This window comes from Oncorhynchus mykiss, chromosome 7 (assembly GCF_057628025.1).
Source record: "Oncorhynchus mykiss isolate SJ-2025 chromosome 7, ASM5762802v1, whole genome shotgun sequence".
Taxonomy (NCBI): Eukaryota; Metazoa; Chordata; class Actinopteri; order Salmoniformes; family Salmonidae; genus Oncorhynchus; species Oncorhynchus mykiss.
Genome location: NC_143028.1, coordinates 41,759,013 through 41,785,289, shown reverse-complemented (window position 1 = coordinate 41,785,289; position 26,277 = coordinate 41,759,013). Strand labels below are relative to the sequence as shown.

The window sequence follows — 26,277 nt, the reverse complement described above, 5'->3', positions numbered from 1 at the left end:
TATTTTGGCCATTAGTTTTGTGGCTGTGATTCATTATACGAATGTATATAGTATTTAGAGCAAATACATTTTTTTTTTATCAGGATACGATTCATTGTAAAATGTCAGTTAGGCAGTGAAGGACCGTATGAAAACAAAAACATGCTATTCTAGCTACAAGCCTATTTGCTTCTTTATCAAGGATTGAGCACGCTACTAATTTACATACAAGGTGTGGTGACCATGGTTTGTGAATTTAGCAAACAGTATAGGCTATAATGTAGGACGACACGGAGCGCGCCACGGATTGGAAATGTAGGCAAAACGCAGGTATTTATTTAATTCTGAAACATGACTGATAGTGAAATTATACTAATAGGTCTGTGTGATAGGAAACCTGCTATTCAAAACGTTCTATATCTTGTCCGTTGCACTAGGTAGGACAACCTTTTCCGTGAAGACAGATTTCACGTTTGAGATGCGGAAGGCGTCGACGCAAGGGAGAATGGGGGTTTTAGACGCGCGAGAAAGGGGCAGCCGATGCTTTTCAATTGGAATATGGAGCCACATTGGATAAGCAGAAGAAGAATATCGTGAAATTGTAGCGAATGGTCCATTGATTGCTACACTAACATTTTAGTCAAAGAACATAACCTCGAGCGCTTTGATCGGGCCGTCTCCCGTGGTATTACCACATTGAACAGCACCATGGAGACCTCCGCACACACCGGTCATACACCCAGTGATGGGGATTCTATAGGCTCTAATATGTCCTCTTCGTTGTAACAGTATAGGCAAGTGTACATCATGGAAAATATTAGCCTATAGCCAATAATATACTCAAGCCATGAGTTCATGGCACGTCTTAATTCATTTGAGATTGAAATATTCGTCATCACGGGGTTCCCTTTCAGGCAAGTAAAACCTTCTGCAATATCATTTTGTAGAATTACTTTACAACAAAAACGTGCATTCAGTCTTTCCTGACGCAATGCAATTAAGAAATGCAATATGAGATGCCTTCATCAACCCACAGCTGTTTTTGATTAGTACCAGTCTAATGTGTCCATCTGCAGCATCTATGCAGATGTAGGGTAGGCTCCTGCTCTTTAGCCTATTAAGATGGGCTTAATTGAATGGGGAGGTGGCATGCTCTTTTTTAAATATAATTTTTATAATTATATATCTTCTATTCAACAACCTCACCACTGCTATGGTAATATTTGTGTAGCCTTTCCACTGTGTTCCTGTCACATGAAAAACCAAAACATCTGCCTATTTTTGGTTGTGATTTCTTCTGGTTGTACCTTACATTTTGACATTTCATCATGACACATTGATGAATTCCCATATCATGTTGGACACATACTACATTTCAAAAAATATATCAAGATTTTATTCTGAATACTACGAAACTCTATGTTTGTAGGATTTACTGAGGCACATGTATGATGGGGGGGGGCTTTAATGTCCTCGAGCTGTTGCTGCATATGATGATGATATGGAACATACATACATACATACATACACACACTGGGCCCATCAATAGTTTATACAGTTACTACCTAGAGCCTTTACTTGTTGTTCTCAAAAGCAATTTTCATGTAATCTGTCCCTGTTATTGTCTGACTATCCAACATAATGAAATATTTCTTTATTTTCTCAGCCTTTAAGATGGTTAATTATGTTATATATATTTAGGATAAATATTTTTGATATTTTCTCAACCTTTAAGATGGTTATATTATGTTACTTATATTTATCATTTCAGCTTTAACAGTGGAGTTGTTAGAGACGAGGTCTGTAGGTTGTGCATGTTCCCACACTCATTGACCGGCACTGATATTAACACTATTATAGAAACATTCACGAACAAGGATATCCAGAGTAGCCAGGATCTGAGGTACTTGTCCAAATCTGTTCACCCGGACAGCGCCTCGGGGTAATTCACTGCTGCTGCCGCTTTGGTCTGTCTGGGAAACACTGCAGTGTTCTCAGAAAAGGATTTTCCATATTGTTGCAAATGCAGTGATGCTTGGCACTGATCACTTTAGAAGTGATCCTTTTCACATGGTCTTTGAGTTCATTTAGCACGGCCATTAGAGGATGGTCACAGTACATCCAAGAAGTTAAAGAATGGTCTGGAAATCAGTGGGCGGCAGACAGTAAACCTTTTTGAACGCTTGTCTAGGAGTATCGTTTGTGCACACTGTTTTCTTGTAGCCAAAGTTAACTAGAGCTGCAGGTTGGTTTGGCCTTCTTCCCCTCATCATGTCATTGTTTCATATAAATCAAGTATAATCAAGTATAATTATTATTCTACTTTTCTATAAAGCATGCTCTGACCTTGTGTACAGTTTTCAGACTCAGGTGAACACAAACATTATAATTGGCTGTTGCGCCAAGGAGACACCATGTCCATGCCATTTATTGGATGTTGAACTGGAACGGACTGACAGGATTTGAGAAGCTGGCTTGATGTTCCATGAATGTAGTTATCAGCTACCAGATATACACTGAGTGTACAAAACACGAAGGACACCTTCCTAATAGGGATGCACAATATATTGGTGAAGATATCAGAGTTGGCCGATATTAGCTTAAAATGCCAACATCGACATCGGCCCGATATCTAGTTTAACGGCGATGTGCAAAACCGATGTCAAAGCTGACGTGCATACCTATATAACGTAGATACATGACGTAATGACGCCACATAAGATTTAGTGCTACACATGCAACACCGCATTCCTAACATAGCCAACAATGTCTGCTGTGTGGATCGAGCAGTCAACAAGTTGAGCAGTCATTTGAATGAGTAAGAACATTTCAGCGAGACAACTCAAAAGGCAAAATCCATTAACGCCAAGATAATGGAATTCATTGCCCTTGACAATCAACCGTTCTCTGTCGTGGGTGATGTTGGCTCGCCGACTGGTCGAGCACCGGCACACACTAAGTTACCAAGTGGGCTATTTGTCCCTGCCGCTGAAAAAAATCCTCACAGCATGATGCTGCTACCATCATGCTAAACTGTAGGGGTGGTGCCAGTTTTCCGTGACGCTTGGCATTCTGGCCAGAGTTCAATCTTGGTTTCATCAGACCAAAGAATCTTTTTTCTCATGGTCTGAGAGTCTATAGGTGCCTTTTGGCAAACACCAAGCGGGCTGTTATGTGCCTTTTACTGAGGATTGGCTTCTGTCTGGCCACTCTACCATAAAGACCTGATTAGTGGAGTGCTGCAGAGATGGTTGTCCTTCTTGAAGGTTCTCCCATCTCCACAGAGGAACTCTAGAGCTCTGTCAAAGTGACCATCAGGTTCTTTGTCACCTCCCTGACCAAGGCCCTTCTCCCCCGATTGCTCAGTTTGGCCGTGCGGCCAGCTGTGGGAAGAGTCTTGGTGGTTTCAAACTTCTTCCATTTAAGAATGATTGAGGCCACTGTGTTCTTAGTGACCTTCAATGCTGGAGATATTTTTTGGTACCCTTCCCCCTGAAATGTGTCTCGACACAATCCTGTCTCGGAGCTCTACTTATAATTCCTTTCACCTGATGGCTTGTTTTTGCTCTGAAATGCACCGTGGAACCTTATATAGACAGGTGTGTGCCTTTCCAAATCATGTCCAATCAATTGAATTTACCCCAGGTGGACTCCAATCAAGTTGTAGAAACATCTCAAGAATGATCAATGGAAACAGGATGCACCTGAGCTCAATTTCGAGTCTCATAGCAAAGGGTCTGAATACTTACGTAAATAAGGTATTTCTGAATTATTTTGTATAAATGTGCAAACATTTCTAAACACGTTTTAACTTTGTCATGATGGGCTAGTGTGTGTGTGTGGATTGAGGAAACATTTATTTAATCCAGTTTAGAATAAGGCTGTAATGTAACAGTGTGGAAAGGTCTAGGAGTCCGAATACTTTCTGAATGAATGCACTGTACCTTAAAGAAAATGGGCCGTAGATCATGACCACCATTTTTGCCATGCAGCCTGACACATCTCCTTTGCATAGAGTTGATCAGGATGCTGATTGTGTTCTGTGGAATGTTTTCACACTCTTCAATGGCTGTGCGAAGCTGCTGGATATTGGCGTCAACCTGAACACGCTGTTGTACACGTCAATCCAGAGCATTTGTCATTATGGGGTATTGTGTGTAGATGGCTGAGTACATGTTTTTATTCTTTCAGAATACTTTCTGAAGGCACGGTACACAATCCATGTCTCAATAGTCTAAAGGCTTAACAATCTTTATTTTAACCTGTCTCCTCCCCTTTATCTACACTGATTGAAGTGGATTTAACAAGTGACATCAATAAGGGATCATAGCTTTCACCTGGATTCAACTGGTCAGTCTATGTCATGGAAGGAGCAGGTGTCCTTAATGTTTTGTACACTCTGTCTAAAGTAGCCTATACAATAACATTTTTGGATCCCACCCACACACTGACCCAGACTCAGCTGGATAGGTGAAAGTGCCGAAAGTGTTACCTTGTATCGTACACATTGTGATGTGTCAATGAGACTCTGTGTCATCCAACAGCGAGGATTTGAACCAGTATAAAGGGCTTGGGGATTAGGACAAAACATTTTCACTGCAAGGATTTGGAATAGATACAGAGATCCCTTCATGTGGGAAAACAGTATAGTAATAATCTCTATTGACATAGGGCCACATTCCATTTTTTATTACATTCTGTTCTACCTTGAACCTACCAGAAATCTAGTAGTAGGAGGACTCACCAGATTGCTTTCACCTATACTGTTGTTTCAGATCTGCGTAGGGTAGCGAGCCATCAAGGGCAGAGGGGAGGGAGTAGGATTTCAAAATGGGAATACTGCGCTAGCCATAGGATTGGCCACCATGTGCAAAGCTGCTCTGGGTCTTGCTGATAAGCATGTTATAATCAGTAGTTCAGGGAGGCACAGAGAGTGAGACGATATCATATTGGAAGGTCACCTGACCCTCCATAATCTCTCCACAGGGTCCAGCTGGTGGCTGGCTGTTCAGGTGCAGCTTGTTGAATGAGAGACAGAATGACTGTAATAAATCCTGAAGACTGTATTTACAATATATTTTTTTAAATCGAAGCCTCACTCACCCACCAACGAAATGGCTTCCCTCCCTCTGCCTACAGTCATGGCCAAAAGTTTTGAGAATGACACAAATATTAATTTCCACAAAGTCTGCTGCTTCAGTGTCTTTAGGTATTTTTGTCAGATGTTACTATGGAATGCTGAAGTGTAATTACAAGCATGTCATAAGTGTCAAAGGCTTTTATTGAAATTACATGAAGTTGATGCAAAGAGTCAATATTTGCAGTGTTGACCCTTCTTTTTCAAGACCTCTGCAATGCGCCCTGGCATACTGTCAATTAACTTTTGGGCCACATCCTGATTGATGGCATAATTATTGCCTTACAAAATACTTTTAAACTGGAAGAACTTGTCCCGATTGGTATTTTTAAATCACTGATGAATGATCTTGAGACTGATTCACTGACCCGTCAATGTTGTTAATTTGCTGTTTTTGATTTGGTTATACTCTTGTGAATTCTGTGGTTTTTACTAGATTACTTGTAGTTTTTCATGTTGTTTGTCTGTCATTTTTGTAATGACTTTTTGTAATGGCATTGTTCGCCAACAAACTGTACCTGGAGGGTTGGGAGAAGTTGCTCTCGGAGGATGTGTTGGTACCATTCTTTATTCATGGCTGTGTTCTTAGGCAAAACTGTGAGTGAGCCCACTCCCTTGGCTGAGAAGCAACCCCACACATGAATGGTCTCAGGATGCTTTACTGTTTGCATGACACAGGACTGATGGTAGCGCTCACCTTGTCTTCTCCAGACAAGCTTTTTTCCAGATGCCCCAAACAATCGGAAAGGGGATTCATCAGAGTTGACTTTACCCCAGTCCTCAGCAGTCCAATCCCTGTACCTTTTGCAGAATATCAGTCTGTCCCTGATGTTTTTCCTGGAGAGAAGTGGCTTCTTTGCTGCCCTTCTTGACACCAGGCCATCCTCCAAAAGTCTTTGCCTCACTGTGCGTGCAGATGCACTCACACCTGCCTGCTGCCATTCCTGAGCAAGCTCTGTACTGGTGGTGCCACGATCCTGCAGCTGAATCAACTTTAGGAGACGATCCTGGCACTTGCTGGACTTTCTTGGGCACCCTGAAGCCGCCTTCACAACAATTGAATCGCTCTCCTTGAAGTTCTTGATGATCCGATAAATGGTTGATTTAGGTGCAATCTTACTGGCAGCAATATCCTTGCCTGTGAAGTTCTTTTTGTGCAAAGCAATGATGACTGCACGTGTTTCCTTGCAGGTAACCATGGTTGACAGAGGAAGAACAATGATTCCAAGCACCACCCTCCTTTTTAAGCTTCCAGTCTGTTATTCAAACTCAATCAGCATGACAGAGTGATCTCCAGCCTTGTCCTCGTCAACACTCACACCTGTGTTAACGAGAGAATCACTGACATGATGTCAGCTGGTCCGTTTGTGGCAGGGCTGAAATGCAGTGGAAATGTTTTGCGGGGTTTCAGTTCATTTGCATGGCAAATAGGGACTTTGCAATTAATTGCAATTCATCTGATCACTCTTCATAACATTCTGGAGTATATGCAAATTGCCATCATACAAACTGAGGCAGCAGACTTTGTGAAAATTAATATTTGTGTCATTCTCAAAACTTTTGGCCACGACTGCACACTCTTAAAAAAAAGTGCCATCTAGAACCTAAAATGGTTCTACCTGGAACCAAAAATGGTTCTACCTGGGACCAAAAAGGATTATCCTATGCCATGGGGACAGCTGAAGAACCCCTTTGGAAACCTTTTTTCTAAGAGTGTACTTAAAACATTACAAGTTTTAGTGCACCAATGTAGCACACAGCCATGCAATCTCCTTAAATAAACAAACATTGTCATTAGAATGGCCTTACTGAAGATCTCAGTGACTTTCAACGTGGCACCTTCATAGGATTCCATCTTTCCAACAAATGTCTGCCCTGCTAGAGCTGCCTGGTCAACTGTAAGTGCTGTTATTGTAAAGTGGAAATGTCTAGGAGCAACAATGGCTCAGACGCAAAGTGGTTGGCCACACAAGCTCACAGAATGGGACTGGCGAGTGCTGAAGCACATAGCGTATAAACATTGTCTGTCCTCAGTTGCAACACTCACTCCTGAGTTCCAAACTGCCTCCGGAAGCAATGTTAGCACAATAACTGTTCCTCAGGAGCGTCATGAAATGGGTTTCCATGGCCAAGCAGCCGCACACAAGCCTAAGATCACCATGCGCAATACCAAGCGTTGGCTGGAATGGTGTAAAGCTTGCCACCATTGGACTCTCGAGCAGTGGAAACGCGTTCTCTGGAGGGATGCTTTAACATCTGGCAATCCGACGGACTAATCTGGTTTGGCAGATGCCAGGAAAACTCTACCTGCCCCAATGCATAGTGCCAACTGTAAAGTTTGGCGGTGGAGGAATAATGTCCCGGGGCTGTTATTCATGGTTTGGGCTAGGCCCCTTAGTTCCAGTGAAGGGAAATCTTAACGCTACAGCATACAGTGACTTTCTAGACGATTCTGTGCTCCCAACTTTGTGGCAACAGTTTCGGGAAGGCCCCTACCTGTTTCAGCATGCCAATGCCCTCTTGCATAAAGCGAAGTCAATACAGAAATGGTTTGTCGAGATCGGTGTGGAAGAACTGGCCTGCACAGAGGCCTGACTTCAACCCTATCGAACACCTTTGGGATGAATTGGAACACTGACTGCAAGACAGGCCTAAACGCCAAACATCAATGCCCGACCTCACTAATGCTCGTGGCTGATTGGAAGCAAGTCCCCGCAGCAATGTTCCAACATCTAGTGGAAAGCCTTCCCAGAAGAGTGTAGGCTGTTATGGCAGTAGAGGGGGTACCAACTCCAAATTAATGCCCATGATTTTGGAATGAGATGTTCGACAAGCAGGCGTCCACATACTTTTGGTCATGTAGTGTATCTCTTGCAAAAGCAACAGGAGTCAGGGAGGGACCTTTAGAGGGGTACACAAATGAAAATGACAAAATTAACTAAACGGAAAACATATTTTCGGCCAAAATGCATATGGTAAGATATGCATTTCAAACTCTGCATTTTCAATTGAAGTTCCTTCCCAGGTGTGGACATTTCCTCTGTTATATTGTTACAGTGCCTTGCGAAAGTATTCGGCCCTCTTGAACTTTGCGACCTTTTGCCACATTTCAGGCTTCAAACATAAAGATATAAAACTGTATTTTTTTGTGAAGAATCAACAACAAGTGGGACACAATCATGAAGTGGAACGACATTTATTGGATATTTCAAACTTTTTTAACAAATCAAAAACTGAAAAATTGGGCGTGGAAAATTATTCAGCCCCCTTAAGTTAATACTTTGTAGCGCCACCTTTTGCTGCGATTACAGCTGTAAGTCGCTTGGGGTATGTCTCTATCAGTTTTGCACATCGAGAGACCGAAATGTTTTCCCATTCCTCCTTGCAAAACAGCTCGAGCTCAGTGAGGTTGGATGGAGAGCATTTGTGAACAGCAGTTTTCAGTTCTTTCCACAGATTCTCGATTGGATTCAGGTCTGGACTTTGACTTGGCCATTCTAACACCTGGATATGTTTATTTTTGAACCATTCCATTGTAGATTTTGCTTTATGTTTTGGATCATTGTCTTGTTGGAAGACAAATCTCCGTCCCCGTCTCGGGTCTTTTGCAGACTCCATCAGGTTTTCTTCCAGAATGGTCCTGTATTTGGCTCCATCCATCTTCTCATCAATTTTAACCATCTTCCCTGTCCCTGCTGAAGAAAAGCAGGCCCAAACCATGATGCTGCCACCACCATGTTTGACAGTGGGGATGGTGTGTTCAGCTGTGTTGCTTTTACGCCAAACATAACGTTTTGCATTGTTGCCAAAAAGTTCAATTTTGGTTTCATCTGACCAGAGCACCTTCTTCCACATGTTTGGTGTGTCTCCCAGGTGGCTTGTGGCAAACTTTAAACGACACTTTTTATGGATATCTTTAAGAAATGGCTTTCTTCTTGCCACTCTTCCATAAAGGCCAGATTTGTGCAATACACGACTGATTGTTGTCCTATGGACAGAGTCTCCCACCTCAGCTGTAGATCTCTGCAGTTCATCCAGAGTGATCATGGGCCTCTTGGCTGCATCTCTGATCAGTCTTCTCCTTGTATGAGCTGAAAGTTTAGAGGGACGGCCAGGTCTTGGTAGATTTGCAGTGGTCTGATACTCCTTCCATTTCAATATTATCGCTTGCACAGTGCTCCTTGGGATGTTTAAAGCTTGGGAAATCTTTTTGTATCCAAATCCGGCTTTAAACTTCTTCACAACAGTATCTCGGACCTGCCTGGTGTGTTCCTTGTTCTTCATGATGCTCTCTGCGCTTTTAACGGACCTCTGAGACTATCACAGTGCAGGTGCATTTATACGGAGACTTGATTACACACAGGTGGATTGTATTTATCATCATTAGTCATTTAGGTCAACATTGGATCATTCAGAGATCCTCACTGAACTTCTGGAGAGAGTTTGCTGCACTGAAAGTAAAGGGGCTGAATAATTTTGCACGCCCAATTTTTCAGTTTTTGATTTGTTAAAAAAGTTTGAAATATCCAATAAATGTCGTTCCACTTCATGATTGTGTCCCACTTGTTGTTGATTCTTCACAAAAAATATGGGATGAATTGGAAGCCTTTATGTTTGAAGCCTGAAATGTGACAAAAGGTCGCAAAGTTCAAGGGGGCCGAATATTTTCGCAAGGCACTGTAACTTTCTATCCCCCACCCCCTGTCTTATGCTAAAGGTTTCGTCTCCATAACTGTCCTCCAGGAATACTGCATACTTACTATACTATTATTATTATCTGAAGTCAAGTCAGGAAAGTTACACAACTGAACATAGAGAGAATGTGCCAGAGCTACAGAAGAGAGCAGGTAAATGCAATACATCTGTTTGATACAGCAATGCTTACTTATGAGAGAGATCTCTTCTAAAAAATGTTTTAAAAGAATGCTTGTCCTTTAAAAAAATAAATATTGGTTAGTTATTATTAAATTCTGATGCTGAGTATATATATTTATAGTATGTCTGTTGAGGTGAGTTTGTGTGTCATTTGACAATTCATGACAGGAGCAGGCAGCAGCTGTGTAAACAATGGTTGTAGCCACCACCAGGATTGAGTGTGTCACTGTAGCATCACCGATGGTCTATCTGCACTGGAGCCGAGGACACATTTCAGCTGCTCTTCTTTGCGTCTCTGCTAGTAGCATCAACATCATAATGGTATCAAAGCATTGGGTACCTATAAATAAGAAACAATTTCCATTTGGCAAAGATAAAATAGCCTACATCACAGTATTCAAAGTAGTATGCACAAAAATATGCAAATTAGTACGTATTTGGACTATCCGTGCTACAGAAGAAAACCATTTTAGTATCTTTAAATGGGCTGGAATGACGCATTGTTTACTGAGCTGTGATGGATTTTTGCCTGCCCTGCAGTGGTGGGGCTATACGGCCTGTGAATATTATCATATAATAGGCTAAGCTTGTAAAGATGTGTGGACATAGTAGAAGAGAAAGAGAGGCCTGCCCTGCAGCATTGACTATGTGGCCCCCCTGGACTTGAATATTAAACTCCTGGCTGATTTGCATTTTGCATGCGTGTGATGCGAGCTGCATACGGGCTGCCTGCCTGCGCTCAAAGCTCATGTTTTAATCAGCGTGTTTCTCTCCACAGCTCATCTGTATCACGATAACCATCGTCTCACTCCTAGCATATTCTGGCTGGGTCTCCCAAGTGTCCATCTCGTTCTTATACTGTCAATAGTCACTCCACCTTGTTTCTCTGATCATCCCACTCATCTCACTGTCTCTTACCTCATTTGGCCTGACTGGTGATTTTCCTCTAAACCTTCTTTCTTTCCCGTAGGATTCACTCAGGAATGTGAGTTTAGTGCTGAGTTATTGTACCTGTGTCTCTGAACACATCTGCCCTCCAGATGTGCCAGTACGGTAGTTACCTCTGACTCACACCATGGGATCAGCAGTCCTTTCAGGTGTGCTTTATTTGGTTCTAGGTTCAAAAGGCAGTAAATCCAGAACAGTAAGATAGGAGTCCTGTTGTATTTTACCAGCTCCCCCGCTCCTCATCCCTCTCATGCCATGTTTCCCTTGATTATTTATGAACGTACCTTCATTATTTATGAACTTTCTAAACTGATTGTGGAAAGTAGAGATCTAGCTGCTCACACTGCCTTTCTGTGCTGTGTGTATTACTTGGTTTGTGTGGAAGAAAACCTTCCTAGATGACGTCCCGGCCTTATGGCTCCAGGCATCAACTCACCACACTTCCGTCCAAGTGGACACCCAACTGTTCCTGTCTGTCTCGCCATTTTCCCTATCAATCTCTCAGTCTTGCCCCTTTCCCCCCATGTTTTTAGACTGTTGAATGGCACATTTATTAATAATTTTGGTCAAAGTTTGGTACACCACCTCCCTCTGGTCAATAACATGATGTCCTCTTCAGTGCACATTAAGTTAAATGAAGAATAATCGATTGACTAGGACTGGAGTGGATTCATGCGATGGGTTGGGTCAGACTATCAGTGTCAATGGACAGTGAATCATTGCCGTGTCAGTTGTTTGTTTAAGACAAACAACTGAATCCGTTTGCTTCCGTTTAAGAAACGGTGTCTATCAATGGGAAGTCACACAAGGGGAATTTCACACTAGTACGCGCAAACTGGACCGTCTCAACTCCAGGACTGGACCCCATGTTAAATGTGTGAGGTATTTGAAGCATGAATCTCCCATATGGTATGACTGAGGTGGTAGATACATGTTGTTTTTTATGATGATAATATGGTGCCGTTCTCTGTACACATCTTAAAAATGTTCCAACCTTACTCTTAGCTCTTGAGGCATTCTGTGTTGTTGATGGTGTTTTGCTTAGGAAAGAAGGATTTGGTTATTTAGTAGACTGCAAGGAGCTGCCTGTTCTCTATGATTAAGATTCTGGAGTGAGAGATGCTCTGGCACTGAAGAGAATCACTATTGTTTGTTCTCTATGCAGCATAAGGGAATAAGGCCTGATTTGGAACAAGCTTGCATGGAATTCTTATTTTCCACCATCATTTGCAAATAAATTCATTAAAAATCCTACAATGTGATTTTCTGGATTTTTTTCCTCATTTTGTTTGTCATAGTTGAAGTGTACCTATGATGAAAATTACAGGCCTCTCATCTTTTTAAGTGGGAGAACTTGCACAATTGGTGGCTGACTAAATACTTTTTTGCCCCACTGTATATCATTCCTTCTCGCATCGATTTACTCGCTATCCTCCTCTCACCTTTTCCCTTCGCTTGTGGACTTCAGTGCCCAACACATCAGCTGTCTGTGACCTGGTGAAACAACTTTTCCAAGCCAAACCTTCATATCATGGCCACTAACTGCTACACAGCCTACATCGTTGTCACGTCATAGTCAACATAGCTACTAGAACTAACGCGTTACTAAACCCGCTACAAACATGAAGTACTGTGTACAGTCAGCAGCAAGCAGTTAAGCAGTTACACCGGCAGGCCCCAGTGGCAATAAATTAAAAAAAAAAAGCTTACCTTGACTTGGAAGAGTTCCAGTGTTGGATAGCCATATCCAGCTAACTAACATGTCACCCATCTCTGTTTGAGCCAGGTATTTGTGTAGGCTAAACTAGCTAGCTAAGTAAGTGAACGTTTAAAAAAAATATATACTATGAAATATAGCTAGCTCTCTCTCTCTTGCTTCTCCTTAATTTGTTCAAAACTTTTCAACTATTGTCTTTCTCTCTCCTTGAGTCAATTACGCACCACATTTTATGCACTAGAGTGCTAGCTAGCCGTATCTTATGCTTTCAGTACTAGATTAATTATCTGATCCTTTGATAAGGTGGACAACATGTCAATTCATTCTGCAAGAGCTGTGATAGGTTGGAGGATGTCCTCTGGAAGTTGTCATAATTACTGTGTAAGTCTATGGAAGGGGGTGAGAACCATGAGACTCCTAGGTATTGAATTGAAGTCAATGTATCCAGAGGAGGAAGGAAACTAGCTGTCCTCTGGCTACAACGTGGTGCTACCCTACAGAGTGCGGCCGAGGCTACTGTAGATCTTCATTGCAAAACAGTGTGTTTTAATTATTTGGTGACGTGAATATATTTAGTAGAGTCTTATCTAAAAAGGATACCTTTTAATGTTTTACTATTTTTATTTTTCACTGAGTAGGATGGTCTCCACTCATATATACAGAACAAAAATATAAATGCAACATGCAACATTTTTTACAGTTACAGTTCATACAAGGAAATCAATCAATTGAAATAAATGCATTAGACCCAAATCTATGGATTTCACATGATTGGGCAGGGGCACAGCCATGGGTGGGCTTGGGAAGGTATAGGCCCGCCCACTTGGGAGCCAGTTTTTCCACACAAAAGGGCTTTATTACAGACAGAAATACTCCTCGGTTTCATCAGCTGTCCGGGTGGCTGGTCTCAGATTATCCCGCAGGGGAAGAAGCCGGATGTGGAGGTCTTGGGCTGGCGTGGTTACACGTGGTCTGCGGTTGTGAGGCCGGTTGGACGTACTGCCAAATTCTCTAAAACTGTTTTGGAAGCAGATTATGGTAAAAAATGAACATTAAATTCTATGGCAACAGCTCTAGTGGACATTCCTGCAGTCAACATGCCAATTGCATGCTCCCTCAAAACTTGAGACATCTGTGGCATTGTGTTGTGTGTCAAAATTGCACATTTTAGAGTGGCATTTTATTTTTTATTTCACCTTTAACCAGGTACGCTAGTTGAGAAAAAAATTCTTGTTTACAACTTCGACCTGGCCAAGATAGAGCTAAGCAGTGTGACACAAACAACACAGAGTTACATATGGGATAAACAAACGTACAGTCAATAAGACGTCAGCTAAATGCGGTAGCTCTACAGCTAGCTAGCTTGCTCTTTCAATTACCTGGTTCACTTCCATGCCAGTGATCATACTTGCGGTCTCTGCTGTTGTTGCTAGCTGTCTGAGATGCTTAAGAAGCAACATTAATGGTAGGTGCAGCATCCACTTTGAGAAGCACATTTTTGCTGAAGCCCTCCATCCATTGTTGATTGCCATGGAAGTACTCGGATGAAATGTGCCCGCAGATTGACGAGTAGACGCCCAATTCCCCGCCTAACATTCACACATTTATCCCACTTTTTAGAAGTTTTTCATTCACCGAGTGACGCTGACTGCAGAGCGTTGTGGGATTGTTTCTGAAGTTTGATTTAGAGAAAACCTCAAACCCACCTTCTGGAACAACATTACAATATTATAACAATTCATTTAAGAGTTTGTCGTTTGAGAACGTTTTATTGGGGTGCTCTAAATTACTGTTATATGTGTTTCTGGCATTGAGAAATAGGTGCTAGACTGCCTTTGAAGGTTCTGTTGAGATGTCAGCTAAATATCTTGAAGCAATGTTTCCAAAATGATGAATCAGGACCCACTTGTGGGATGTGTTCCTGGGTTTCTGACTATACATTTTGTTTTTGGTTTATTAGGTGAGTCACAAGAAAATCCTGAAGGTTAAGCTCACAACAAACAAGTTTGGGAGCCACTGTTTTAGAGAACGTGTGGAGAATGCTGTCACTTGAAATAAACTGTTGGGTATCAAATCAAATCTATTTATATAGCCCTTCTTACATCAGCTGATATCTCAAAGTGCAGATCACGTCAGTGACTCAACCCACTCAAGTGATGCACCCCTCCTAGGGACGGCATGAAAGAGCACCAGTAAGCCAGTGACTCAGCCCCTGTAATGGGGTTAGAGGCAGAGAATCCCAGGGGAGAGAGGGGAACCGGCCAGGCAGAAACAGCAAGGGTGGTTCGTTGCTCCAGAGCCTTTCCGTTCACCTTCACACTCCTAGGCCAGACTACACTCAATCATATGACCCACTGAAGAGATGAGTCTTCAGCAAAGACTTAAAGGTTGAGACCGAGTCTGCGTCTCTCACATGGGTAGGCAGACCATTCCATAAAAATGGAGCTCTATAGGAGAAAGCCCTGCCTCCAGCTGTTTGCTTAGAAATTCTAGGGACAATTAGGAGGCCTGTGTCTTGTGACCGTAGCGTACGTGTAGGTATGTACGGCAGGACCAAATCAGAAAGATAGGTAGGAGCAAGCCCATGTAATGCTTTGTAGGTTAGCAGTAAAACCTTGACATCAGCCCTTGCCTTAACAGGAAGCCAGTGTAGGGAGGCTAGCACTGGAGTAATATGATTAAATTGTTTGGATCTAGTCAGGATTCTAGCAGCCGTATTTAGCACTAGCTGAAGTTTATTTCGTGCTTTATCCGGGTAGCCGGAAAGTAAAACATTGCTGTAGTCTAACCTAACAAAAGCATGGATTAATTTTTCTGCATCATTTTTGGACAGAAAGTTTCTGATTTTTGCAATGTTACGTAGATGGAAAAAAGCTGTCCTTGAAACCGTCTTGATATGTTGATCAAAAGAGAGATCAGGGTCCAGAGTAACACAGAGGTCCTTCACAGTTTTATTTGAGACGACTGTACAACCATCAAGATTAATTGTCAGATTCAACAGAGGATCTCTTTGTTTCTTGGGACCTAAAACAAGCCTCTCTGTTTTGTCTCAGTTTAAAAGTAGAACGTTTGCAGCCATCCACTTCCTTATGTCTGAAACACAGACTTCTAGCGAGGGCAATTTTGGGGCTTCACCATGTTTCAAATGTACAGCTGTGTGTCATCCGCATAGCAGTGAAAGTTAACATTATGTTTTCTAATGACATCCCCAAGAGGTAAAATATATAGTAAAACGGAACCTTGAGGAACACCGAAATTTACATTTGATTTGTCAGAGGACAAACCTTTCACAGAGACAAACTGATATCGTTCTGACAGATAAGATATAAACCAGGCCAGAACTTGTCCGTGTAGACCAATTTGGGTTTCCAATCTCTCCAAAAGAATGTGGTGATCGATGTTATCAAAAGCAGCACTAAGGTCTAGGAGCACGAGGACAGATGCCAAGCCTCGGTCTGACGCCATTAAAAGGTCATTTACCACCTTCACAAGTGCAGTCTCAGTGCTATAATTGGGTCTAAAACCAGACTGAAGCATTTTGTGTACATTGTTTGTCTTTGGGAAGGCAGTGAGTTGCTGCGCAACAGCTTTTTCTACAATTTTTGAGAGGAATGGAAGATTCGATATAGGACGATATTTTTTTATATTTTCTGGGTCAAGGTTTGGCTTTTTCAAGAGAGGCTTTATTACTGCCACTGTTTTTGTGAGTTTGGTACACATCCGGTGGATAGAGAGCCGTTTATTATGTTCAACATAGGAGGGCCAAGCACAGGAAGCAGCTCTTTCAGTAGTTTAGTTGGAATAGGGTCCAGTATGCAGCTTGAAGTTTTAGAGGCCATGATTATTTTCATCATTGTGTCAAGAGATATAGTACTAAAACACTTGAGTGTCTCTCTTGATCCTAGGTCCTGGCAGAGTTGTGCAGACTCAGGACAACTGAGCTTTGGAGGAATACACAGATTTAAAGAGGAGTCCGTAATTTGCTTTCTAATGATCATGATCTTTTCCTCAAAAAACGTTCATGAATTTAGTTCATGAATTTATTACTGCTGAAGTGAAAGCCATCCTCACTTGGGGAATGCTGGTGCAAGTTGTCTTCACTGAATGTGTGCAACTGGGCATAAACAGAGCAGGTTGTGTCTTACTTTCAGTGAAAAGTTATTGCTGTTACTTTTGGTACATTATTTTATTTTGTGTTGGTTACCTTTGGAAATTGAGACATGAAACACAGTTTAGGTTTCTCTCCATCTGTTCTTCTCCATACGTTATTAATTATGTTTCACTCTCACTCCTCTTCGAAGACATGATTGTCAGAGCTAAGAGATGCAGGCAGGCAGGCAGGCAGGCAGGTAGGCAGGCAGGCAGGCAGGCAGGCAGGCCATGCCCTCGTACAAATGCTTTAATATTATTTATTATGTTGGCACAGTCTACACTATCATGTTAAATACTTATGTTATTTAATTTTTGAATCACTCTATTAAGCACACTTTTGAATTATCCTGTTAGCATGAAGCCATCCTATGCCACTAAGCATACATTTTATATAATGCACATACGATGGACATAGACAGGCTAGGCCTGATAGTCTATCATTGAAACAACACACACGGTTCTTATTCTATATTAACTGTAGGCCTATTCGTTTTTAGTCACATTACCAAAAATTGAAACTCTGCCTCTCTGTTACAGGATTTAGCATTAGACACCTGAAAAGAGTCACAGAGGCTCCCCCCACTGGCGGTGGCTGGGATCACTTTATTGTTTTTGACTAGTGGAAGACACATTCTTACTGGTTTAACAAAAATAGATGGCTAACCAAACTACTGGAGAACACATGCTTGAAGTTGCTAGGTAAGATGAATGTATTTAAACCAACCTGTGCTCTAGGCCCACATTATTTGTTCCATTTCTACTAGGTAATCACAGTGCTCTCTCTCAACAGGTGAGGTTTTGATTGGCTGAGGTTTGAGAAGCACGACCTCACAAATCAGACCACATGGAGGTCAAAGGGCGCCTCATCACATCCATGAGTGTGGGGGCTCCAGGTGAGTTTTACACCTCCACAGAGAGATTTGGGGTTACTTACTCATTTCTTGTGGACAGACGCATGTAACATAAGATGGTATCGTAGCATCGGTCAACAGCCTGTGGGATGTAACGACTAACAACTAACTTTGTTCCGGTGCACAGATTTTTCCGTCACTGATCCTTCAGACAAATCCCAATTTCGCAGGTGTTCACATCTTTCGGGGAGGAGACATTTGGCCCATAGACTTGCCTGGAACTTGCAGAGACAGGGGGGTGGAAATAACCTGCTTCCACTCCTCGTTCTAGTATCTTTTCTAACACATCTGCCCCCAGAATTTAATTGATAATCTGATGCAATTACACAATATTTTAAGTGCTCAGTAATACTGTAATTACCTAGTAACACCATTGTTGCAACAAAGTAATTGTATAAATGGTTGTTGTCTCAGCTGCATGTGTTGATGTGTGTGTTGGTGTGCAGATCAGGACAGCAAGCTGCAAGCTGAACGCATCTCCGCACTGCAGGAGAGAAAGCAACTCCTGGAGGACCTCCTCAGCAGCCGAGTGGGAGAGCTGAGAAAAGTGTGTCTGCTGGAGGCGGTCAGTTCCTCTTTCCTACCTTTTAACCATTGTAGGTCTCAGGTCAGTTCCTCTTTCCTACCTTTTAACCATTGTAGGTCTCAGGTCAGTTCCTCTTTCCTACCTTTTAAGCATTGTAGGTCTCAGGTCAGTTCCTCTTTCCTACCTTTTAACCATTGTAGGTCTCAGGTCAGGTTAGAGGGAATGGCTCCATTCACCCAAGCCATGATATAGAGACGTGTTCTTCATCAGATTATTGAAAAGCATAAACCAACTTTGGGTTTGTTTTCTGTATCTGACTCAGTACGGAGCAGCTCTAAACCCCTGTAAACCTCAAACACCTGAAATTGTAAATCAGGCTCACTGAGTTTGGCTACAGATGAAAGAACAACATTTGGCAACTTTTGTTACGTAGCAAAGTTTAAAGCTTTCCCCTTCCAGAGCTGCATGAATCAAGAATATGTAGCGACAGCGTATCAATGTTAGCCTGATTTTCTCCAGAGGCAGAGCCAGACATACCAGGCAGCAGCTCCAGCTTTTCACTCACAGCTGTTTCACACATCCCCCTGCTTTTGGTTTGAAATTGAACACAGATGTGTCTCAGCTTCTCTCTAGAATAAGATTATTAATGCATGGGAAACGCTCTCTATATACTCTCTATATACAGTACTTTTGATTTGGTGGTCGGATGTACCACCATTCAAATGATACTATTCTTGAACAACATAGTTTAATCTTCATTGGACTATTACCACATTAGTTCTAGCACATGTATTCAAGCGCAACAGTCAACTATTTTAAGATACAAAGACTGGAGGCTAACAGGATATGTATGTGTGTTTATTACATTTGTTTCTATTGCTCAATTATATAACTATATTATATAACAGACAGTATGACATTTGACTTGGCATTGGCTGTATGAAAACAGTGTTCACTTTTTAATCTAACTAGGCTAATTCTGTGGCATTTTATTTTGTCTGCAGGAGCTGACCGGGAAGGTCCCACATGTTTTCCCCCTGGAGACAGGAGAGAGAGCTCCCGTTGTACAGCGCAGGGCTGGCCTCCCACATAACAACACCAGGGGAGAGGTCAGAGGACTTTCTCAAATACTATGACACTGGTCACAGAGGTCCTGAATGTCTGTTAATACTGGTTATCAACACATCACTGACTAAGCTATTGCTTTGTGCAGGATGAGACAGGTCAGCGAAGGCAGATGAAAACAATCTTCAGTGGTGCTCTGTACAGGCACTCAGAGTCAGACAGGAATGTCCCCAACAGCAGGAGGACCGTTCACCGGGGATGCCACACAGGTAAGGCAGTGCTGTGTACAGCAGAGTTCAAAGACGTGTTCACAGCTATACATACATATCTTGATAAATGTTTCCATGATATCTATCTAGGCCAAACAACTGGGTACTGGGTAGCCCTTTCCTGCAGTCACATTACCTAGTGGCTTCATTGGTGGAATGTTATTAATATTTTTCATCATTTGATAATTAATCAAATAAATACACATTTACTGCTGGAAATCCGGTGATTCTATGTCAATTCTTTGTTATATTTCAATCTTCTGTGATGTATATAAAGTGTAATATTGGGATGCAAACTCAAAATGTAATACATTTCAACTCTATATCCGACATGGTACAGGTGTCTTCTTGTTTTAAAGCCTATAACCATGTGTGTCAGGTGTATTTGTTTAAGACTACCAAGAAACTCTCTGTGTGACCCTGATTTAGCCCACTGCAGTGAAAGGTTAACCTCACAGAAGTTCACTTTGATATGAGCCAGTTTCCTCTCCTGTCCCCTCCAATGATGTGATGGTACAGTATGTGTATTTGGTCTCTACTCCCTGTGATACAAAGAGGTTGTGTTTGTTTTTCTTGCAGAGGACACGGTGATGTCAGAGAGCACTAGCTCCATGTCAGATTCAACATCTCATGACAACGGTGAGCTAGCCAGAGCTGCAAAAACAATCATAACAACCAAATCTGTTAATGCTCGTGGGTAAAAATCATTGAGCAGTTATCTTTGTCTGTTTCACCCAAACACTGAAGTCTTGCAAAATATTATCCAAACGTCTAGACAGAGTTTGTTTTCATTGCATTATTCGGTGAGGCTACATAAAAAGAGAGATTGGATGATTGGTACTGTGCATACTCAGTTTATAATCAGTTACTAGATGACAGATCACATTTCAGTACCTATCGTTAAATGAGAAGAGCGAAGACTTACATTTTTCTTCCTTAAATTCAGAATTACACGGCTGCTGTCTGATTATGTTCATGAAAGAGAATGTTCTGTTTACTGTATTTGCGTGTCGATTGTGAGTTAGGGTGACTCAAGTTGACCAAACCTCATCTTCTCACTCCCTTAGAGGAGTCCTCTCCCAGTGTGGCAGCAGACCACCGCTCCATGTCCCAGCCCCGTCTGTCCCTGGGCAGCCCAGACCACCAGGTCTGTAGGAAACTGTCCCCAGTGGAGATATACTATGAAATGAGGACGCGCCGTAACTCTGTGACCAGCTCCATCAGGTATTGTCAGTGTGTGTGTGTGTGTGTACACGTGTAACGCTCTCCTTCTTCTTGTGTCTAAAGCTATGAACTCATGTTTTTTTTCCTAGCCCTAGTCATTCTCTACCAAGGAGTACATCTAATGTTGAAGGCAGAAGTGTTCCTGCTACCCCCCTCATCGCCCGGACTGCCCCAATCAGTGTTCATGTCAGGTAATATTCCTCCTCTGGTCCAGTGCTTCTGCTTAATGCAGCACATCCACTGCTACCCACCCACTATGATGACAGAGAGGCTGACAGAATAACAGATGAGTGCAGCAGGTAATTAGACTACAGAACATGCCAGCCATGGTAAACATTGCATCAACATTTGCATCAACATTTTATCATCAAAGCTCTCAAGATGATTTATTTTGTGAGAAGTCAGATGCTTAGTGCCATAGATACTTATGTCATGCTCCCTTTGATATCACACATTCAATCAATGGAATATGAAATGTAAAGATACTGTGTTTACATTAGGACTAACCTACAATTAGGACTAACCTACAATAAGCTCCTTGCTCTCTTTCTCTCCTTCAGATCGGATGGCTCTGGTGGGATTGCACTAAAGCAGTGGTCTGGCAGCCTGGATGTACCTCATATGGTGCCCTTAACCCAGGAAGGCTCCTCCTCGGAGCGCAGAGGCTGCCCGTACAGCTCCCGTGCCCGGCGGAGCAACAGTTCTGAGGCCTTGCTTGACCGCTCCAGTCTCCCCGAGGACCCAGGCCCCAGGAACGGGATGCCCGCCAAAGGAGGGCCTTACAAAAGCTCTGAGACCCTCACTGATGGCAAGCTGAGGCACATCCACCTGGGCAGTCCTGAGAGACACTTGGACGGCTCTGTGGAGCAGGGCAACATGCGGCTGTCCATGGGTGGGAGAGGAGAAGCAGGGGGAGGGGGTTACAACGAGCTCCTAATGGATTACATCTGGGGGAAGCAACAGAGGATTCAAGTGCAACACCAGCTGTACCAATCAACAGGTAGAATCTGGCAGGACATTTCCTCCCCTCGATCGTCCACTGCTGCAGTGCCTCCTCAAGCCAACGGCTTCTCCCTATCCCAGGTGCATCTACCCAGTGCTGCCCCACCCTACAGCCCCATGGTGATCCGTGGCTCCCAGGCTGAGCCTCACAGAGTCAAAGTCACGCGGACCAAGTCCTGTGGACCCTTCATCCCCCTGCAGCATGACACCATCCTGCTCTCTGCCTATGAGTCTCCCCACCCTGCCCCAAGCTCCACTACCTCCTCCATTCCCAACCTGCACCCCTACCAGACTGAGCTGTCCGGCCCCTCATTCAATCACAGGCCTCCCCAGTTCTCTCGCCCAACCCCGGAGGACTCGACGAGGAGTCTACATAAAGCTCTGGCGCTGGAGGGTCTCAGAGACTGGTACCTGAGGAACGCCCTTGGCTACCCTACTACCACGTCAAAGGGGCATGATTCAGGGGTTTCCCGCCTCTCACACCCCCACCCTTTGGTGCACCAGGCTCAGTCTATACAAGGTGATCCACTCCATAGGTCCCAGATGTCTCAGTCAGCCAGCTTCCATGGCCACCCACTGCATGGAAGGTGAGTATTTCTGTACTTTGTAATGATTGTTGGTAACATTCACACAGGTGCAGATTCCGGTACTTTTGAGTGCTGTGATGATTTGTGCTCTCTCTATGGCAGGTCAATGGAGTTCTCACTCTATCAAGAGCCCGTCCATCCTCAGATGCAAGACATGACTCTGAAGGAGCCCAGCGCTGACCCTGGCACGTTGGTCTAATGTAGCTGAATCATTTTTTAAACACATACTTGCACACACACACACGTACACACACACACACGCACACACACACACACACACACACACACACACACACACACACACACACACGCACACACGCACACGCACACACACACACACACACACACACACACACACACACACACACACACACACACATATACACACACAGAGATCCAGACAATGTAAAAGGAGCTGATATAAGGTGACCTCACAAGCTAAAAAAAACACATTACAACCCCAGCAGAAAAAGACTGTAAAGCCGTTCTGAATGCCCTGTTATTCTGTAGCTACCGTATACTGTATTGTATTCTATCGTTGGTCAGACCCAAGCCACATGTAACAAACATCCTCCTTGTTTAACCTAACAAATCTCCCAAGATATAATTTTTTTACAGAATATAGTATATGTATTCTAAATAACTATTTTGTATCTTATGAGGTATAAAGAATAGATATAGAACAGGTCATTTATTGCTCATTTAGTCTTGTGATTTACAAACATATGTAATGAACTCATATGATCTAAAAAGTATTTAGACACCAGTGAATGTGTAAATGTACATGTTTGTAAAGATGAATATATTACATCTGTCTTATCTTTTCATCTGTCCATCAAACATGCATTGGCTTGCTATTTCTCATTTTTGTTAAACGAATGGGGACTTACATTGCAATATCGTAGACTGAGGAACAGGAGCTGTGGCTCTGTGTTTAAAACAGAACCCTACCTTTTGTAAAAATGTTAGTGCTTTCTAATAATCTGCAATGCTAACGCTAATCCTTTCAAAGCTTGGTCTTCAATCAACAAATGAAAGTAATGCCTGTTTTTGCCAAATTGAGTTGTTTCATGCAATCTAATTTTTCTGCATTTTCCAGCTGCTGAAATATCGTAATAGTAAAGTTCAGAGGGCTTTTACTGGTCTAGGACAGTCGTTTAATGAACTTTCTAGTCATTTTTATTCATTCAGTTGCGTAGCATGTTTTCCTTCAGAGCACTTTATGAATGTCAAAAGCCTTAACCCCTCAAAAGCAAGTAGAACAGTGGGATGGGACATTTTCCCCAAGAGAGAACACTTGAAAACCAGAAAATGGTTGACAGGGTATCAAGTTTGAGCAAATAAGAAAATGTGTGGCCCAATTGGACATTCAAGATCAACAATAAACCACATATTTGGATCTGTATATATCATGATAATAAGAAAGATTTGACAATAAATTCCTTTTAAAAGGATCTAACAAGAATAGGGCTAGGGATGGCACTGCTGAATGATGGCATGAGCAGGCCTTATGTCAGAACTGTGCTAGTAGGAGATTCCATTTCCAATGTATCATGTTGTCATACGCTACTCCTAGTGTTGGCACAATGTTATCATAACGATACAAATATTTTAAGTCATTAATGCCACCACAATTCAAGAATGACCCTTTTATAAGCTTCCCATGATGTGCTATGTGACCAAAACTATGTGGACACCTGCTAATCGAACGTCTCATTCCAAAATCATGGGCATTAATATGGAGTTGGTCCCCCCTTTGTTGCTACAACAGCCTCCACTCTTCTGGGAAGCCCTTCCAATAGATGTTGGAACATTGCTACTGGGACTTTCTCCCATTCAGCCACAAGTGCATTAGTGAGGTCGGGCACTGATGTTGGGCGATTAGACCTGGCTCGCAGTCAGCGTTCCAATTCATCCCAAAGGTGATCGATGGGGTTGAGGTCAGGCCTCTGTGCAGGCCAGTGAAGTTCTTCCACACCAATCTCGACCAACCACTTCTGTATGGACCTCGCCTTGTGCACAAGGGAATTGTCATGCTGAAACAGAAAAGGGCCTTCCCCAAACTGTTGTCACAAAATCGGATGCACAGAATCATCTAGAATGTAATTGTATGCTGTAGCGTTAAGACTTCCCTTCACTGGAACTAAGGGGCCTAGCCCAAACCGTGAAAAACAGCCCCAGACCATTATTCCTCCTCCACCAACTTTACAGTTGGCACTATGCATTGGGGCAGGTAGCATTCTCCTGGCATCCTCTAAAACCCAGATTTGTCCGTCGGACTGCCAGATGGTGAAGCGTGATTCATCACTCCAGAGAACACGTTTCCACTGCTCCAGAGTCCAATGATGGCGAGCTTTACACCACCCTAGCCGAAGCTTGGCATTGCGCGTGGTGATCTTAGGCTTGTCTGCGGCTGCTCAGCCATGGAAACCCATTTAATGAAGCTCCAGACTAACACTTATTGTGCTGACTTTGCTTCCAGAGGCAGTTTGGAACACGGTAGTGAGTGTTGCAACCAAGAACAGACGATTTTTATGCACTATGCGCTTTAGCACTCAGCGGTCCCGTTCTGTGAGCTTGTGTGGCCTACCACTTAGCTGCTGAGCCGTTGTTGCTCCTAGACGTTTCCACTTCACAATAACAGCACTTACAGTTGACCGGGGCAGCTCTAGCAGGGCAGAAATGTGATTAACTGACTTGTTGGAAAGGTGGCATCCTATGACGGTGCCTCATTAAAAGTCACTGAGCTCTTCAGTAAGGCCATTCTACTGCCAATGTTTGTCAATGGAGATTGCATTACTGTGTGCTCGATTTTATACACCTGTCCGTAATGGTTGTGGCTGAAATAACAGAATCCGCTAATTTGAAGGGGTGTCCACATACTTTTGTATTTATAGTGTATCTGCTTGTCTGTTCTTGTGTATCATAGGTTCATGATTATACCATTATAAAAGTGCATCATTACCTAAATTAATGGTAGGAAAGGAATACCTCTGGAATAATATTGAAAGTGTAAGTGTATTTCTTCATTGATCATTATGGTGCAAACTGTCATCTGAAAACAAAAATAAGTATGTACGTAGCTAATAATGATCTTTCATTTTTACTGAGGATAATAGACTCATGAATGCCATGGCTTTTCATCTATTGGCATGTTTTACAGCTGAAAATGTTCCTTTCTTCTCAAGTACCTTTAGTGGAATGTTATATGGTTTTAAATGTTGCTCTTTTCCCATTCAGTAGTTGGTATGTGAAATTCTTCCAGCTAGTCTAAACCTGAAACTGATGACCAAACTGCTGTGCATTGGGGGTCGTAAATGTATTTTTCCGATGATGTAACTTATGTCTGTAAAACATAAATGAATATACACTCAGCTCAAAGCAAATTTATCCAGAATATATATTGTATATTTATGAACTTATAATATTTTGTATCTTTTTGTGAAATACACTTCTGTCATAAAGCCCATACAATTCTCAGCACCAGCAAGATAAGTGTGGTGTTAATTGACATTTACAAATGTATTCGTTTTTCGATTTTTAGAGTAATGCCACAAATGAGTTATATTGATTGACTGGAATGAGTTGAGACATGTTTTTTTCATCCCATGACACGGTGATCATATTTCAAAGGGGTGAGACATACTGTACATTTTCTGTGGGAGGAGGATGGGGTGCATTCATTGATCTTTTTTTAATAAAGTGTAATCATGGTTAATTAAACATGTTGAAATGGAATCATTCAAAAAGAAAACGACAGTATATTGATTTTCATGTATTTACAATGTAATGACTGTGAGTGCCTCAGTTAAATAAAATATGTATCATAGGACATTTCATCAGTTCATCCTTATTAGCCTAATTCTAATGGCTTTGGCTTTGCTT

At 42.4% G+C, this 26,277-nt stretch overlaps 1 protein-coding gene across 2 annotated transcripts; it reads left to right on the top strand.

Annotated features, from left to right (window-relative positions):
• Nucleotides 1–78: 78 nt before the first annotated feature.
• Nucleotides 79–26,115, top strand: LOC110527894 (coiled-coil domain-containing protein 120-like). Of its 2 annotated transcripts, XM_021609487.3 has the most exons (11): nt 94–309; nt 17,346–17,507; nt 17,599–17,701; nt 18,166–18,284; nt 19,250–19,354; nt 19,459–19,579; nt 20,159–20,218; nt 20,647–20,803; nt 20,893–20,994; nt 21,364–22,392; nt 22,495–26,115. In XM_021609487.3, the coding sequence occupies exons 3-11, from the start codon at nt 17,653–17,655 to the stop codon at nt 22,589–22,591; spliced, it is 1,839 nt and encodes a 612-aa protein (XP_021465162.2). In that variant the 5' UTR covers nt 94–309; nt 17,346–17,507; nt 17,599–17,652; the 3' UTR covers nt 22,592–26,115. The 2 variants fall into 2 exon arrangements, with proteins under 2 accessions (XP_021465163.2, XP_021465162.2); XM_021609488.3 differs by lacking the exon at nt 17,346–17,507 and having other exon boundaries at nt 79–309.
• The last annotated feature ends 162 nt before the right edge of the window (nt 26,116–26,277 follow it).

Bases quoted from the DNA above. Each gene is read 5' to 3' on its own strand.
- LOC110527894 (XM_021609488.3), top strand. From the start codon at position 17,653: ATGGAGGTCAAAGGGCGCCTCATCACATCCATGAGTGTGGGGGCTCCA. The intron at 19,355-19,458 runs GTCAGAGGACTT...TGCTTTGTGCAG, and splicing joins ATAACAACACCAGGGGAGAG to GATGAGACAGGTCAGCGAAG. The intron at 20,995-21,363 runs GTAATATTCCTC...TCTCTCCTTCAG, and splicing joins CCAATCAGTGTTCATGTCAG to ATCGGATGGCTCTGGTGGGA.